We start from the raw sequence: 18972 nt of genomic DNA on the forward strand, positions 1-18972 counted from the left end.
TTCCCTGTTTCTATGGGAACATGAATGGTAAATATCAGTCGTGCTCATGCTAAAATCAGTGAAATGTCCATTATATGTGTTCCACAGAACAATCTCCTCTTTGACTGTCATTTTATAATACACACACGCACACACACACTTAGCATGTCCTATTGGTGAGAATATGGTTATTAAAGATTCATTTTCCTCTAACAAAGTTATTCCAAACAAAATAAAAACCAAGGAAGGACTAGCTTTAATTCAATACTAAAACCTAATGAAACGGGTCTGACCTCATTCTTAAAAAGTGCTTTCTGCTCTCCCTAACATTCTTACAGACATGTAATAGAAATACATTTTAAAAGGAGAAAAGGAATACAGAATTAGTAGCCCGTGTAAGAGAAAATGCAATTACTCCAGTGCCCTTTCAATTTTGAATGAAAAAATTAAATGTGATTCCCTCACTAGAAGAATCGGGAATTTACAATACATATCTGAGAAAGAGAAGACCAACTACTGCATCCTCAGTTCAATGCAACACTGAAACACTGCACTGAAATGCAGCTGCACTTTCTGTCTGACATGCTTGTTCTATATTTTATGACAGAGCTCTGTAGAGCATTTAAAACTGCTATTTATCCTGCAAACTTTACAAAAGTCATCATTGTTTCTGTACAGTGTTGTCAAACACTAACGAATTCTTTCCAGTGTGCACAAGACCATCTCCACTGTGCCACATGCCAGCTTTTCCCTGTCATATCTTGTTTACAAATCTTACACTACTAGAGCTGTCTCTGATACAGCCGCCTGTCTTAATCAATAGTATCCAATTAAAAGTGCTTGGTATGACCTTTAAAGCACTGAAGTGTGTGGAACCAAGTTATCTTAATGGACCACTCAAATGACCCTCTTTCCAAACCAGGATTTTGAGTCAGAATACGTTGCCCTTGTATTTTTCATCTCTTTCCCTTTTCTACCCTTGTTGCATGCTGCTAGCCAATTCCCAAGCAGAAGTCTTCTGTCACCTACATTCTTGGTGAGTCACTTTTATCCGACTTAATCTGTGGTGTGCCCTCACTGAATTGTACAGGGCACATGCATTGGCAAAATTTCCAGCAACCTCAGATTAAATATGCAAACAACCCTAATGGTAGATTTTCATTTTAATCACAATTTATGTCACTCAAACATCTAGAATTCTGCCTACAATCAGTGGTGCTATCTTATATGTAACACTGATTTAACTTTCTGGCAACATTGCTTATTTGATGGTGCAACAAATCTTGCAAGTCATTTATCAACTGATAATTTATCACAATGGGTAAGCTGTCTTTCAATATTAACATCATACTTAGTGGTGAGAAGAATTTTATCATCCATCTTATGAAGATGTGTGTTACAACTAGTAAAAACCAGTGTGATAGTTACAGCCACATCGCAATAAATAATAATCTCCAGCCAGTGTAGTATATTGCTAAGTTGTAAAAGTGACTATACCACACCTTAGGTGCAATGAGGCTGAAATTATGCAGCCTTAAACTTAAATCAAAAACATACAATCCCCCAAAAAACAATACTTCAAAACTTTTATCAGGTGGCACAATACTGGTAATTCTTGATCTGTATCCACAATATGATACTTCTATCTCTTAAAAAAAATTAAACACTACTACATGGCCATTATTAAAAAACAGGGAACATAGACTATTCTTTGACACTTTTCTTAATGATTAACAAAAATGACTGGACAGACCGGATTTATGCGTGATGACAAACTAAGATTTTCCAACTTTCTTTGGCTTTTTCCTTTCGAGCTTAATGACATAGAGTTTTATTTAAAATATCTAACATAATTATCTGACTTCAACTATATGCTGGTGAAATAAGCTATCTTTTGGTTTCCATGGCAGTAGCACAGGCTCCTAGAGGTGGGTTCCTTAGCAAGTAAACACAGCTTAAAAGCTTCTTGCACCTACTTTTCATCACTGATTTCCTTCAAAGAATAATTTCAGCCGGGACCCTGCTCAGGCTTACTCAGCTTTAAATAGTATACACTTCCCATACAAATGAAACCTTGTACAAAACTTCATTAAAGATTTATAGCTTCAGATCATTACTGTTTTATGACTTTAAAATGAGAGACTTAAGACAAAAGCTCAACATCCTTAAACTTCATTTCCATTAAATCTCTAATAAATACCATCTGGTGTGTACTTTGGGGATATAATACACGTCAAAACCTCAAGCCACATTATGAGAACCAGTACCAAGTTTATCTGAAATGCATATTTGAACAGATGTGTGTAAATTACATCTCCTTCTACACACATGCATAAATTCAACGAAAGCATGTGTTGATTTCAAATGCATAAAAAGGGGATTTGGAGATGCGTTGCAAGTGAATGGCAACTCGATGGATCAAGGTTCATATCACTAAAGGTCATTATTAAAATGAAGGTTTGAATATATTAAGGGCAATATCAGGGAAATGATCATGAGAAATGGTTTAACATTTGCTGCATGACAGCAGTTGCAGAGACCTTGCCACATTTTCAGTTACCTTTCGGCATTCAACATTTGATCACAAAATGCAGCTTATTCTTTCATAGGAGATAATTATTACATAGTTTTAAATTGTTTTATTTGACTGCAAACATTTATCAACTAAGTCAGAATGGTACAAACATGTAAAAGAAATCTCACCCTACTTTTTGGTACTGATCAAAGATCTCCCACAATATTATCATCATTCTTTTACGTTTAGGCTCAAGCCTAGATTTTTAAAAATATAGCAGGTTGGTGCTAAAGTTGCGTTTCCTATGGCCTGCATGGTTAATTCATGTACAAACTGGGCCTGGAGTAGTAGTGTCTAGAGACAAAAACTTGGATTGGAAAGACACAAGTTTAAATCTTCACTCAAGCCATGACATTCCTGGAATGGAATTTGGCAATTTGAAATTTCATAGGGTCACTTTTCTCAATGGAGTTGTGTGTGGATAAAATGTGATAATTTGTATAAGGCACCCATTGCTGGTCCTTATAATTTGTAATGAGAATCTGATTAGGAGTGGTCCAAAGTGTTTGGGTCTCTTGTGTGAGCTGCCTAGGAAGGCTGTTCTGGCAGTTATAGGCGACATATAAATATGTGGATGGATGGATAGAATCTGTGGGATGTCTTCATTAGTATGAATTATCCCCATCAATGTCCTCAAGGGAAAACAGGTGAGAGGCAATTTAATGCTTCCCACTGCTAATGCTGGCCTAGGCAAGGAACGCAGTAGAAGAGAGCTGCCTGTTTGCAGGGGAACTCACTGATGCACTTTATTGGTTGTTTAGGAGGAAGGCAGTGCCCAGGCATTTCAGCCTTTGCTAGAAGCATTCTTATCTTTACAGCCTGGAAATCTCTCCACTGGAGTTTACTACTATTTGATCTTGAGGCACTCACCACTTGGACTCTCCTTCAAAAGGTGGACTTTTGTCTCTTGGGGGTTTGCAGACTCTTGGACTTTTCTGTGCTTAAGTCCATGTAGCACAGATATACTAAAGCAGAAGTCATGGCTGTCAACGTCTCCTTCTCTCAGTTCTAAACTTTTAAAATTGTCTTGACTCTTAAGTATTATAGGCCTAGACCTATGTAAGTTGAGGTTATGACAATTCTGAAGTTGACGTAAACATCTGTAGATACGGATTTGATGTAGAAAACATGCCTTCAAAGGCCTGGGAAGGCTGATATCAGGAATCAGTCAGCCTCTTGTCTTGTATCATGAGCCACAGAGATACCAACAGGGAAACAAGTTGCCTGGATCAACATGGAAACAAGTTGCTACTTATTAGTAATATCTGGACTGTTGTGGAATCACTTATGAAGCCTATAACTAATTGTCACTAGATATAGGTTTTTTGAAGATTGTAACCATTAAGCTTTCACTATGTGATTTCTTACAATAAAAGTCTCACTGATTTAGGGGACCTGTGCCAATGTATGTGTATGGACCAACAGTAGTACCTTTTAGATTCCTTAAAGGAAGGTGGGATTCATCTGCAGGATTCTTGAGTCCGTGTTTTACACATTCCATCTGAAGCACAAATCTGCAAGTGCACTTTTTTTTTTGAATGAACAAAATAATGTGACCCTTAAAAAAGTTCAGCCTTCAGACCAATCCTGAGCAAATTAACTTAGAAGTAGGTAAAGTAAGTAAAACTTAGAAGTAAGTTTTAATGTGTTCAGGAAGGCTTACTTTCATTCTAGGATTGTAGTAAGTATTTCAGGATTGAAATCTTGCTTCCAATAAATGGAGAGAACACTAAGAAAAGAAACCTTGATCATTAGCCCAAAGATTCAGTAGAGATTTTAAAAACTATCACGGTACCTGACATCTGCTTGTTGTAATATAAATTACTGCTAACTACTTCAAGGAAATGAGGCTGCAATTTTTTTTCTCAGCATAGAGGCTGAGATGAATATATAAGCACTCACAGATGTTAACCAGGTGTACATAATCCGTGTTCTGCATGCAGCCCTTAGTTGTCCCTGGTGAGTCCCCAAAACATGGGGCCCCTATCCAAATTCTCATAAAGCACAGCTGATCAGCAGCAACCATGCTGGGTGGGGGAGGGTAGGAGATGCTTTTGTTTTTCCTTTTTTCTAGTAACCTCTTCTGCCAGATTGTTGTTCTTTTATAACTAGCAATGACAGAGAATCCGTGATCTCACTGGAGATTGCATGTGGCAGGGAGAAGCAAAAGCCACAGAAAAATAGCAAACCCCGTGGAGGGACAGGGAAAGGGGAGGAAAAAGCTTCTGCCAGCTCCCAGTGATTCCTAAGTGATTCTCTGCAGGCAGGGATGTTTGTATGTGTGTATGCGCATGTCTATGTATATATGTGTATACGCTTCGTGGCTGTGGTACGGTGGAGTGTGTGTTGTGTGGGTAATTCACAAATGTGTATATCTGTGTGGGTGTGTGCGTGCGGGTTACAGGGAAGTGTTTGCATACATTTGTGTAGGGGTGTGTACTTGCACAAATGTGTAGAACCTGGTCCTGCACCCAACAATGGGGGGCTCCAAGGATGTGCACCCCTGATGTTCTGTTGATATAAGCAGAAGGAAGAGCTGACGTCTTCAAGGATACCACAGAATGATATGGTATAGAATATGATATGGTATAGAATATGAAATTTGGCATAGCAAACTTCCCTAGATATTCCAGAAGCCTGAATCAAGAGTCCTAGGAATCTACCCTTGCTGCTTTCCTCATTACACAATTACTAATTGGATTAACACTATTTCTGCTTAATTTGTTTTCAGTGTGTGTGCACAGCAAATTCAAACATTTACCAGGTTTTTTGCACTAGTTGACTATTAAAATATTTGAACTTCTTTTTTCAGTGTGGGATATTCATGAGGAGATCTCCCACTGCCCCATGCTCTAATTTGGATTGGGGCTAAAGTTCTAGGGGAAGATTTTAAAACTCTTTCCTATGGTACTCTTTCTGAAGTTTAAAATACAGCTCAGCCCCCAAGCTGCTACAGAGTGGGATACAATGGGATGAGGGAGGGGTCCTATATTGTACCTATTTCTCCTCTCATGCCCACTTTTGGCCCTAATGCCAGCTCAGAGTGAGAAGGTGTGACTGTTATTCTTCTATGTCAAACTACTTTTGCTTTTAGCTCTTTGGAAACCAGTGTCTGTTAAATGCTTAAATATGTGTCACAAGAGGACTTAGCCACAGCTCTCTTTCTTTGGACTCCTTAATAATGCTGCAACCAAACAACTCACATATTTGCTTCTGAAAATGGTTATCACCATAAATAAATCAGGATCTTTTCAAGTGCAAAGGCTGCCTCTTGAGAAATGCTTTTCGGTACATTTGGGGCAAGGAAAAAGGAGCAGAGTAAAAACAAGTCAGCTAGTTTATCAATAATTACATGTGCCAGAAGCTATTCAACTTCAAACAGTATACACTCAATAAAAAGTGATTGCCTAAGGCATGAATTTACCTTTTTATTGTTCATGTCACTGGAATGTTTCTCTTTAATGGTTCACTACATTTGTGGTTACTTTACAAATCAGTCGATGTTTTGAAACATGTTACTAAGACAGCAGCACATCTAACTGCTCTTGGGGAAATTAAAGTACACTTTTAAAAGCTGTGGGCATAATGGCTTGGGGGAAATGAAAATCTGGAGATTTCAGGCAGCATGCCACATATAAAACCAATAGCAACCTGAAGTGAGAACTGCAACAAAATGTTGCAACATGGAACAATCCAGTCAAGGTTCTAGCCTGTTCCATGATACTCGATTCCATTCCTTCTCAGTTTTTCTTGTCTCTTCCCTCCTGCACCCCACAAGTCTGTCAACATTTTGCTCAATGCACATGCTCATTCTTCACTGTTTTGCCCCTCCCATTTTAATTCTCCTCCCTAAATATTTTTTGTACTTTTGCAAATCCAGGGTTTCCTAAGCTCTGCCTCTTGTTTGTGGTAGTCTGTTTTGGCTATAATAGGGATAGGCTTGCAGAGAATAATTTAGTATTCATACATAGAATACTGGTGGTTGGAGGAAAGGTTTTTCTTTCCTTTTACAATGTCTACAAAACTACAGTCATACCTTTTTAAAAAGCTTTATTATAAAAAAAATCCTTAAAATATATGCAGAGGCCTGGCTCTTCTTGGCAACAGTGCTGGGGTGCAGGTCTCCAAGCAAGTAGGGAGAACTTGATAATGGCACCAGAGGAAATGTTAAAAGGTGGGATGTGCGTCTCCACAGAACTAGGGAGGCAGCTTACTGGAGGGCAGTGGACAGCCAGGACACGTTTTGTTTCTCTGCCACTGAACTGCAATTGTAGGCTCACTCGTTCCTTGTACTTTGAAACCGACTGACCCTATTTTCCATTCTGTGATTTTTGCTTCAAACGCTAACCAATCTTTTTGCACCAAAGCCCAGACTGGGCATTGTGGGGTGGAAAGGGGGGAGGGTTCACAAAGGCTAACCTCTAGCACATCTTCATGCTAGCAATGGCTGAAGGATTGGGCCATATGCAAAGTGCTGGGCAAAGCCCGGGGCCTAAGTCATGTCCCCATAAGGACACAGCAGGGTTGCAAAGAAACCCAATGCAGGTTAGGTTAGGAATCCTGGGTCAGTCATCCCCAAGGGACTGATAGCACTAAGGGACTGAGGAGACTGACTTGAGCCTACTCTTGAGGGTGGCAACCAGTCGCAGTCCCATAAATCTGCAGTAAGCGTTATCACACTTTGTCTACCTCTGGGAAGCCATTGCATTATGTGATGGCAACTTCCTCCAGTTGATATTCTTTTGAATATTACATGAACAGCAATTTCTACGATGATTCTTTACTCAATTCAACATCTTAAAATTGTTAATAAAGTACCCATATTCACTGTATTGGTTGTAAAGATAGACAACAATTAATGCAAACATATTTTTCATACCTTGGTAGTTAGGCCCAAAGAGGCCCAATATGAATTAGAAACATTTTACAGTACAATGTTTGCGATTGTACTGTCACAAACATACATAGTAAACTAGATAAATATAAACAAACATGTGTTATATATAAATGTAAATAGAGTAAACATTCATTATGAGAAATATAAACATAGGTAACTACGCCAAGTTACCTAAGTATACATAAACATTGCAGTCATAGTAAATAATACCTATAGTCTAAGTTTATCCTGAAATGTTATATTTAAAACATTTTGAACATTCACCATGGTAAACAATTAGTATAAATAAATTCTCCAAACATTTTCCTTTGACAGAAGTATATACAAAATGTAAGTTTGTGGTGCACTCCAATGCACACCAACTGAGAAATCTTATTTTTTTTAGTTGTGCTCATTCGTAAATTGCATATTCAATAAGCATTGCTATGCCCTCAATCCCATGGTACCCTCTGTCAAGGGAAAGGGGATCTCTTAAAATGACAACAACATATATTGAGCTGCAGGTATTAAGCTCCAGCAACAGACTTAGGTCTATATCTTCTACAATATTTATTTATTTATTTATTAAAACATTTTTATGCCGCCCCATTCGCCGAAGCCTCGGGGCGGCTTACAACATAGATAAAACAAGTTAAAATCCATATAAAATAATCTTGATTAAAACTCACATTATAAAATAAGCCGCCCTGGCCAGATAAAATTCAATTGTATTTAGCACTTAAAATGTTGCTTAAATAAAAAGGTCTTAGCCTGGCGCCGAAAAACAAATAACGACGGCGCCAGGCGGACCTCTCTGGGGAGCGCATTCCATAACTTAGGCGCCACCGCTGAGAAAGCCCTTCTCCGAGTAGCCACCCTCCTAATTTCTCTCACGGAGGGCTCCCGGAGAAGGGCCTCTCCCGCCGATCTCAGGGGGCGACTGGGCAAATATGGATGTAAGCGCTCCTTCAGGTAACCAATATCATTTACATTGTTCCAAATGGTCACGATCTAGGCTGCTCTGGGACTCCATATGGTAGCCAGAACCAGAAAATCTACCTCAGTATTCACAAGATAGGTCCCAGGCCCTGCTGGAGTTCCAGCTGGGAGCCCTGCAGTAAGAACTATATAAAAGCAAGCTCTTCCCTCCAGAACTTGCTCCAGGGTTCAGTTTGGATTCCGCCCTGCCTTGAGTTTTGTTTCCCTGATGCTGGTTCCCCTGTCTTGACTTCTGTTACCCATTTTCTGGACCATGAAACAAATCTTGCAGTAGATTTGTTCAGTGCTTTGTTTGAAAATCTCACTAAGGGATCCTTTTCTGGATTAATAACTGGTTAAACAGAAACCATAATAAATGGGAATTTATCCCAATGGAAGGAGGAACACAGATCCACAGGGATCTGTATCTGGACGAGTGCTTTTCGGACTATTTATACATAATCTGGAATTAGGAGTCAGTAGAGAAGTGGCCATGAAGACTTCAAGAATAAGCTGATGAAATCTGAGCTAGCAGTGACTAACCAAAGAGAAGACTATGGGGTTGGGGTAGACATCATGATAAAAATGTTTGACCTAGTGCATGATGGCTGTGAGAAGGGCAAATGCTAGGTTAAGTATTATTAGGAAAAGAACTGAAAATAAAGTTGTCAAGATGATACTACCTTTATATAAACTGATTGTGTGACAATACAAGAAATACTGAGTACAGTTCTTGTCACTGCATGTAAAGAAAGAGTTGGAAAGTTGAAAAAAGTGCAGCAAAGGATAGCTAAAATGATCAAGGAGCAGAAACAACTTCCCTACAAGGATAGATTACAACATCTGGGACTGCTTAGCCTGGAAAATATGTGATGCTTAAGAAAAGTATACAAATTTATGCACAGTATGAAGAAAGATATTTTCCCTCCTTTCATAATATTAAAACATGGGCTCATCCCATTAAGTAGAGAGCTAGGAGAGTAAAGGCAGGTTGCTTATTTGTAACTGTTGTTCTTTGAGTGGCCATATGAGCATTCACGCATATGGGTTCTGCACACATGTGCAGAGCCTGTTTGGGAAAATTCCAAAGCTAATTCATTTCTATTTGGCGGGAGCCCTCCCCTAGGCATGCCCTGGCATGAGGGAGGGGCTCCCACCTGATCCTCAGTTCTGATCCCCAGGGGCCCATGTGATTTTAGAGAGGGCACTTGGCCACCACAGAATGACATCAAAGAGCAGAAGGCAAGTGGGCATGTCATGTGTGCCTTGTACACTTGCTAGGAAACACACAGTGCCACACTGAACCCCTTTCCCTGCTGCCACACACACAGTACACACCAATAGCTATTCCAGGGACCTGCTGTGCTAAAATAGGCTCCATTGAATTTGCACAAGCATGGCAGGGTGGATCGGAAAAAACCAATCTGTACACATTATAGTATTTATATTTTTAAGGAGGTGCGATGACAAGCAGCATCTCCAACATACTGGGAGGACTCCTTGGAGGATGCCATATGGGATTCTGAACATGATCTGCCCACACCCAAATTACACACAAATTTCACTGGAAAAATCAAGCCAGGGAGAGTCTGGTGAGAAGAGCCTTCACCAGGGGCTCTGAATTGCCACTTCGCTACTTCTGTGCTCACTGGCGTTGGCAGCCGCTTGCCAGCCGGTCTGCAGGAGTAGCAAGGAGCTTTTGTGTCTATTGCCATGTGTCTCCCTTGCAGTTGGGTTTGCCTCACAACGAACAGCAACCCACTGTGAGAAAACAAGAACACGGATGGACCACAGGTTGTCATGGTGGCTTGTAAGCCAAAAATAAACCACCGTGACAAACCCATCCTGGGTGCACAGAACATGGCAACACACAGTGGCCTTGTTTCAGCTAAGACTAACCACAGTTTCCCAAAATTACATTTGGGAAATTACAAAATCGTTGGTGTGAGCTGAAGTGGACTCAGGGGGATGGTGGAGGACAGGAGGGGAGGAATGTTGTCCATGGGGTCACAATGGGGCGGATGCGACCTCGCAACTAACAACAATCTAAAATCGAAGTGAAAGCTTCTGAATGTCTCTGCCTAGCTGTACTGGAGAAGACGGGTGAGGGAATCTCAGGGCTTTCTGTGCCTCATTCCTGTAAAAATGAAACATGTTTTATCATTATTTTCAAATGAAGTCAAAGAAGTTTATATTAGTGGTAGGGTTGCTTTGGATACTGCCCTGTAATTTCATTCATCTTGTTTATTCTCCTTTTGAGATCTTTTGGACTTGTAATATATTGTGTCTTATCTGTACTGACTCTTTTTCTTTTCCCTTCCAAGAACAGCTGAACCGAGATGCAACAAAAACACCAGTCTCCCAGTATACCGACTTCATGGAGACAGCCTTATTCACACCTACTCATGTACATTCTAAGTATATTCACTTTCAGCTCGGCCCCTGACACTGCATGCATTAGCTAATCTCCGCCACAACTTCTTTGTGTTGACTGCAGACATCTGAAGTTGAATCCTTTGCTATCAGGATCCTACAAAGCGCTAGTCCAATGCATGAAAAGCACGTGAGTGAGCAAAGGGACTCTGGCATGTTAGGCAGAGCAGAAATAGGGAAGGGCAGCCTCCTTATCATTCACACATATCTCATGGGGCTGAGAAGATGGAAGAAACATTTAGTTCTCTCTCTTCCTCAGTCCTGCCACTTGGAATGTCTCAGATACCCTATCAGGCAGGGGGAAAGAAATGATCCTTCCATCCCTTTGTTCTATCTTTGCATCAACTATTACAATCTTTGAACATACGAGGTATATCATGAATATTAGCTGAGTACCACATACAACGTCTGCAAACCGCTGTCCTTTATCAGTGCATAAAGACAACTTCCTCCCTACATCCTTTATTTTAAATTAGATAATTCAGGCACTGAATAGTTGGGAGCAGATGTTTTAATGTGAATATACTGACTATTTGGACATAAAAGAAAGATTTTTAAAGCAGGTTCAAAAGATACAAAGTCATGTCTTGTTATACTGCATTTGGCATAAGCAGCCCAGAGTGGCTGATCCTTCCTTTATTAAGAACTCTCCCAAAAGGATTCTCTGAAACGCAGATTTCTTTTTAACTGATTCATATTACTGACAAACTGTCTAAATCCCTCGTATCTTCAGGACAAATTATGAAGCACATGGCAAGTAAGCATTTCCTTTTTATTCCTCTGTAAATGTTTTAATAAATAAATAAATAAATTATTGTGTACTTTTCATAAGGGTTTGTTCTGGTTCTGTATCAAATTTTATTGGTCAGTGACCATCATAAAGTGATCCATCTATACATAAGATTCATAGGAAGAGGAAAATTAACTTTCTACATTATCTTGCTGGTCAGTTTTTAACTAGCCTTTTTGAAAACCCACCATTTGTAATAATCAATACATCCAGTCAGTTGTTTTCAAGTACTCTACATTCACAGAGACCTTTCCATATATACTTGTATGCTCAAAAGTCCCTACACATGGTAAATGAAGGGAATTTGGCCAGGCGTATTAGGTTTCATCAAAGTGGGCAGACAGTGAAGTCTAGGACACATGAAACTCTCTGCAGAGGATGTTGTTTGCCATTAGTGATCCTCTCTTTGAGGAGTCCATTGTAACCCCAACCCATACAAATAAATCCAAACATCTTCAAACATGGAGATAGACAACATTTCCCAACATAGACCCCTCCAGATGTTTTAAGAAATAAAATTCAGAATTCTTGACCACTGACTGAGGCTGATGGAAGTTGAAGTACTAAATTTCTGAAGGACACCAGGTTGGATTAAAGAATTAGTCAAAATATTTTTGTTTTCAACATAACTTCAAATGGGAAGAGCTGTCTCTACTGGAGTTAAGGAAGAAATTTCAGTTTCCATTACAAAACAGGTTTGACTACTATCAGTTATATTAGAGAGCTTCAGAGGGAAAAAAATGTCACATAGGAGGAAGAAATCTAAGTATTTTAAGCAAATGCATTCCTTGACCAAAAGTGAACTGCATACTGAAACTAAGCAAAGTACACACTGTATTTTCCATGGTGTTAGAAAAAGACCCCCTGTAGGCCTGGGCCTAGACAACAAATGATTGGAATGAATGGAATGAAGAAACTGATGTCTGAGTGCTTAGAATTAATGCATAAAGTCACAGGCCAGTGTTTCTGAATGCATGATCCAAGAAAAGAGGAGTATTGCAAAAGTAATGGCTAACTGGTATAACAGTTTCTGGTCACTACTCAACTGGCTGACCCAAGCAGTTGTCAGCAGTGGATATATGAGTCGAATTTGCTCAAGAACTTTAAAAAAGCATGGATGAAGCTTCTCTGCCACTTCCTGGAGTTCCTGCTCTAGTCTCCTGACCAAAATAACTGGAAATTACCACATCTCTGGAAAATAAAAATAAAGGTTTTTTAAGGATAGACCTCAGCAATGAATTTATTCTGTTAATCAGCAAAATGTACTGTTATTTTTTGGATTCAAATAGCAGACTTTTTCTAAATTTAAGAAAGTATACATTAAAATGTTTATTACAGGCTGAAGGTCATATATCAGAAGTTTGGAAAGTAATCTCCTAATGAGGAAGGAATATGCATATCCATAAATATAAGAGAACCAAACATTCCTGGATTAGTAAGTAACCAAGTCAACAAGCTGAAAGATCTAAGAACTGTTTTGTTTAGATTATTAACTGGAAAAGTGCCATGGAATATGCCAACAGGCTACATAAGAAGCTCATCTCTTCTAAACAGGCCAGTTGCTATGGAGCTGCAGGGCAGTGGGGAGGCAGATTCCGGCCTTGGATATCAGCACAGGACCAAGGACCACTTGGTATTTGTTGTCTCTGCCTTGCATGGCATCATATCCTGCCTAACTGTACCTGCCATTGCTAGGCCTGTAAAAGAAGATGCAATGCTTCCTGCTCAAATTGACTAACTTAGAGGAGCTTCTTTCAGTCAAGACTTATGAAAGCCAATTGCTTATTTTGCATGTGTCTATTTCTGGACTGTCTAGTCAGTCTCTAAAATTAAAAAATGCAAAAAGATGTTCTGATAAAACTAGGGATTAATAGTAACTTCAGAGCATCAGCTATGAAAAGCTAAGTGGAATCATATCACTTCATCGGCCATCCAAAGGATAACACAGAGGAGGCTAGCTTAGGAGGCTCCATGAGCGTCTCTGGGGAAAGTGTTCCAGATCTTGGGTGCTACTGTGTTTTGTGCACCCACCAAATTTACCTCTCTAGACATGGGGCATTGATGCAGCAAGGTTTCAGCTGTTCAGTGAACACTTTAGGATGGGTTATAGAGGAGGAGCTAGTCATTTAGGCACTCTGGCCTCAGCCCTTTGGGGCATTATAGATACTTTGAATTGAACATCTAGCGCTAGAAACTGACTAGCTGACATTTCCAGCCATTACACTGCATTCAGGCATGGATCATCTGCCCAGATCCATTTTTCCCAGATAGTTATGCAACTGGCGCACCAACAGAAGCCGGAAAAGGCTCTGTTGGTCACCACTACCACCTGGGTGCTAATGAAACTGGAAAGTCACCTGTTCCCCTCTGCCCTGCTTCAGAAACAGATGAATCTTATCTGAGCAGACTGTAATATGCAATAGCTAGACATTCTCTTCACATTGGGCTTCATTTTTTCAACCCCTTCCCAGTGACTGTCATTCTGGCCAGAACTTTAAGAACAAAAAGTCAGGCATCTGTCCTGCCACATCTATAGGGTCAGGCTCCTGGCTGCAGAAGCCACAAAATCCTGAGTTACTTCCACCCACAACTGGCATGAATGAATGCTGAAGGCCCCTAATAAAATCAGTCTGGGAGGTACCAGCCCCACTTCTGATCAGATCTTGATCAGATCTTGGAGGAAGACAGCTATTGTGGGCAGTACTTCAACATAATCCCTATCCCGTCTCACTGCTCAGTCACCAGGTAAACACACTCAAATGTTGGCAGATTCCCAGAAAGGGTACCTCATTATGGAGATGGACTAGTAACAGATCACTCCAACTCCCATGCACCAGCCAATACACCTACTTATTGAGCTGGAAAAAATACAAAGATCTCACCTGACTCCAATGTCATGGTGAATAACCAAGTCAAGCTGTGACAACCCAGATTCAGGCTAGATATTGTTTTTACTCTCTTAGTATGTTTTGCATTGTAAGCCACCTAGGAAGGCCTCAGCAATTATAGGTGACCTATAAATATAAGTAAGTAAGTAAGTAAGTAAGTAAGTAAGTAAGTAAATAAATAAATAAATAAGAGGAAAAGCTTCCTCACTGTCAGAGCAATATGACAATAGAACCAGCTGCCTGGAGAGGTGGTGGGCTCTCCCGCACTAGAGACATTCAAGGGAAACTGGACAGCCATCTGAGTGGGATGGTGTAACATGGTGCCCTGCAACAGCAGGGGGTTGGACTTGATGGCCTTCATGGCCCTTCCAACTCTACTATTCTATAATGCCAGCAAAGCGGCCTTTGGAGTATTAACATTTTTAGAGCATTTTAGACCATCAAGTCTTAAGAACGTTTATGCTATGGCAGGCTGCTTATCTATTCCGTACCTTATAGACCATCCCTCTTTGGATGATAAGGACATATAGAGAAATGTTAACTAAGACCACTTCACAACAGTGAAAATCATTTTAAATGGAGGTTGCCCTGAAAGCAAGCATGGGTATTTCAGGGCTCAGGGAGGTTATTCTTATAGGCTTGGCACTGCAGCTCAGAGTCAGGCAGAGATTTAAATAAATATAAGGTTCTGAAAATTTCATCAAGCATTCAAAATGATAATTTTTCTGCTATAAGTGCATGAGCTATCAGAAGAGCCATATTTTAAAAATCCATTAAGAATCCTTCATATGAAAGGCATTACGATCTGTTGGGTCAGTGATCTGTAAATGAAGGAGGATCAGCAAAAGGACTATAATTAATCTGAAGGTGTTTGTCAAAAATTGCTACTGTTAATATTATGTACATGCCGATGGTGAACATTAGTGGGGAGGCAAACTCTGCTAGAGCATTTCTAAGTAAATGCACCAAGTTTGAAAGATTGCACAAAACAAAATTTAGATTTATAAAACTTGAGAGATAATGTATATTAAAAAGTTGCACACGAATGATTCATTCCAGTGTAGACTTTCACCATCAATGTATTATATATTTATTACTTGAGAATGTTTATATCCCATCCATTTTCAGTGAAACAAAGACGGCTTCCAACTTCTTAATGTTGTACATTAAAATATTTATAATCTAATCAAAGCCTTACAGAAATAAACAGCACCAGCATATACAAGAAACAAATCTGCGTAATCTAACAGGAAGTCTAGTACCTGCTTAAACCCAAATATTTCAATCCATTTCCTAAAGACAGGTTAGAGCTGTGGAATTTTTCAAGGAGAGAGGAATAGCATTTATCTGTTTGATATGCATAAATACATCCTCTGAGGACAGACATATAATAAAAAAGGGGACTTCAAGCTCTTGGAACTCTTTTTTAATGCAAGCATGGTTGTTGTATCTGCTGTGAATCAATTGATGGTTCCTATCATGGCTGGCTGCTCTGCCGTTGCCCCCCTTTCCTTCTCCTTCTCTTGGGAAACAAGGAGCCAGAACAGCCACTGATTTTATCTCAGGGACTTTGCTGCTTCATGCTTTCTTTCCCCAAGAAAAGCAGGAAGAGCTGGTGGCACTGCAGCAAGCAAGCAAATGAACAAAGAGGGCAAGAAAGTTGCTGAGGTTACTATGTCTGCTGCTATGATCCCATCGTTGTTCTCTCTGCCTGCTTTAGAAGGAACTTCCGAATTCTTAACCATCAAGAGCCTGGCACATGCATGACCACTAGTTTCCACATGATGTAAAGTACAAATATCAATTGCAGATGCAAGCTATATTTAACTCTTGTGCAAGAGATCTCCGTATAAAAAATAGATTAATACTCTGCTCTCTCTCATGGAGTGCTGAGTTAAAATGTATGAACAGATTACTGACCTAGTTCTAAAATAGAGAGTCTTGTACCCAAGGACCACATCCCAGGCATGTTGCACTGCACAAGGGTATCCTTCACCTCTACGTGCTACTTACCTTTGCCAGCATGTTTTAGACAAATGAATATCTCAGAAAAGTCAAACAATCTGATGCTTCACTTTTATGCAGTGTTTTGATTTAACTGCCTGCATTCAATTTCTGGTGTCTGCTTAAAAGTAGCAGGCGAATGCAATATATATGTAATTGCAGAGGTCAGCAATGAACAGCTCCCCAAAGCAATTCTACACTACTGTGTTCAAAAGTATTTCATACAAATTATTTTCGGAGAAGTGAAAACATGGAATTTAGATGTAATCTGGTAGGTCATGAGTTTTTTCCAGTGTACTAAGTGCCAGAAAGTATTCATCCTGAGCTCTTGAGCAAAGACTATGCTTTGCTTGTAGCCGTGCAGTTGATCTGTAGCCAGGTGGAAGATGAAGGGAAAATTAGGGGGGCAATTGGAACATACCCATTTTGCTAATACAACATATTATTGGTAGAAACTGCAGGCATCTTGCTGTAACATTGCTTTTGCAATGCATGTGATTAGATGTTTACAGGAAATAGTTATATAAGAAGGTTGTAGTTGGCTGCTTCAAGAAGTTATGGTTCAACAAATAGAGACTTTCTCAATACAGAAGTAAAAAATAAATGAGCTATGCAGATCTGAGCATGTTCAGATATCCAAAAATCTCTGTCTCTTGTAGACTGAGCCTGATCTATTTCTATACATTGGAAATCATTTCTCATGCTTCTTGGAAAATAGATTTTTAAAATAAAAACATTTCTATTACAGCATCTTGTATACTGAACTTTTATTGGTTTCTTCAATAAATGCAAATGGAAAATTACTGATGCACACTCAAAAAGTGGCCTCCAAATCTGAATATTAATTCCATGCATATTTTGTGCTATGGCTGCTTGAGTGAAATAAACTTACTGGCCCAGTTAAATACATGACAGCAACCCATGGATTGTTTAAAGCATGGGTAGTTGTGACCACCCCAGAATGAGTGAGTGTCCAGCTGCATACCTATTTCCGCTTTGCAAAACAACCCAATAAAGATCAGAACAGGACTGACACTTAAACAGAAATGTAGTGACCTTTAGGCTGGCTGGTCCTGCTTCCATGCTGACTGACATCTTAAAACAGGTCTGGCCTATTTTAGCAATTTCAGGTTGTGACAATATTGTAGTACACTGGGGTGTGCCAGTGTAAACAGGGCAGTGGGGATATATGAGAGCCTGCAGGAAGCTTGTTCTACTCTTTCCCTGCACAATAGCAGAGGAATGTAGTGATTTACTTAACCAGCTAGCGAGGCATTCCTGAGTGGAGCTTTGGTCGCAGATCAGCAGCTGTGCTGGCGCAAGTTTTGAGCAATGGAGCTGCAGCAGAGGAGTTCAAGAGCCACGTGCGGCTCCGGAGCCGCAGGTCGCCGACCCCTGGTCTAAACTGACTATTGCTGTCTACTGCCAGTATTTCTTAGACAAGAATTTCTGGAGTGTGTTGAAGCCAATGGAACTTAATTTTGCATAGGCGTCAACTCTTGTCAAAATATTTCATACAGTATGAAATAAAACATTTCATACTATCATACAGGATTTTGAAGAAAAGCCATAGATTGTCATAATTTGCTAAAGCAAATTTCTAGGATTAACACACAAAAGCCAACCTATCCCATATACAGGAAATAAAAAAGCAACTTTATACTACATTATGCAGTCATGCTATTGAAGTTTTCACAGCTGTGTGTGTGTGTTTGCGTTTACTGTCAACTATCCTGAAAAGATGGATTAAAGAAGATCTCCATGAAATACATATAGCACTATTCAAGCATAAAAGTAATTGAAATACATTAGGAATTCACTGAACAAACCATATCAAAGCAACTGTAGGGCAGACAAATTCTAAGATAGAAGACTTTTTCCCCCTGTCTGAATTGTGACACTGCAGGTAACTTACTTCTCTTTAAGGAAATCCACCACCCTTTTGAAGTCTGCCACACAATATTCTCTCTTCATGTCCATGAGTATACTGTCAGAGGCAGATTGAACTGGTACATGAAGGAAGGCATAGACTCTTGGATGGCTGAGAATTTTTGCCATTTCCTAGAATATTAAAAATAAATCAGTAGTTTATTACCATCATACAGATAAACCTGCACGACAGTGCACACATCTTTCAAGCTGTGCCCATTGTGTTCTTATTTACAATAGTAACCTTACATCTCAAGCAACAGAGCAGCTAATAATAATGGAAGACTGAGTCGCAGAAAGAATACAGCTAAATATCCTGAAGAATGCTTGGCACCTCGGATAACATACTTTGAATTATGGGTTAGTTCCTATCTGCAGTTCATTTCATACCACTTGGTTATTTGCCACATGCATCCCACATATGTGAAATACTTTTACTGAAAAGCACTACATCTGGGGTGAAACAAAGCAATAGGAAAGTGTTGTGGTGTCTTCCAGTGAAGGATCATTCATACATGCA

General features: G+C 39.7%; 1 protein-coding gene across 2 annotated transcripts in view; it reads right to left on the minus strand.

Annotated features, from left to right (window-relative positions):
* CDKAL1 (CDK5 regulatory subunit associated protein 1 like 1) overlaps positions 1–18972 on the minus strand; it is a 334585-nt gene that overhangs the window by 104907 nt on the left and 210706 nt on the right. For both annotated transcript variants that reach the window (XM_044426357.1, XM_044426358.1), the window contains one exon: positions 18439–18584. In XM_044426357.1, the coding sequence (XP_044282292.1) occupies positions 18439–18584 (146 nt within the window). The remainder of the gene's footprint in view (positions 1–18438; positions 18585–18972) is intronic.

The sequence above is a fragment of the Varanus komodoensis genome, unplaced genomic scaffold (genome assembly GCF_004798865.1).
Source record: "Varanus komodoensis strain SLA01 unplaced genomic scaffold, ASM479886v1 scaffold17, whole genome shotgun sequence".
In the NCBI taxonomy this organism is placed as follows: domain Eukaryota; kingdom Metazoa; phylum Chordata; class Lepidosauria; order Squamata; family Varanidae; genus Varanus; species Varanus komodoensis.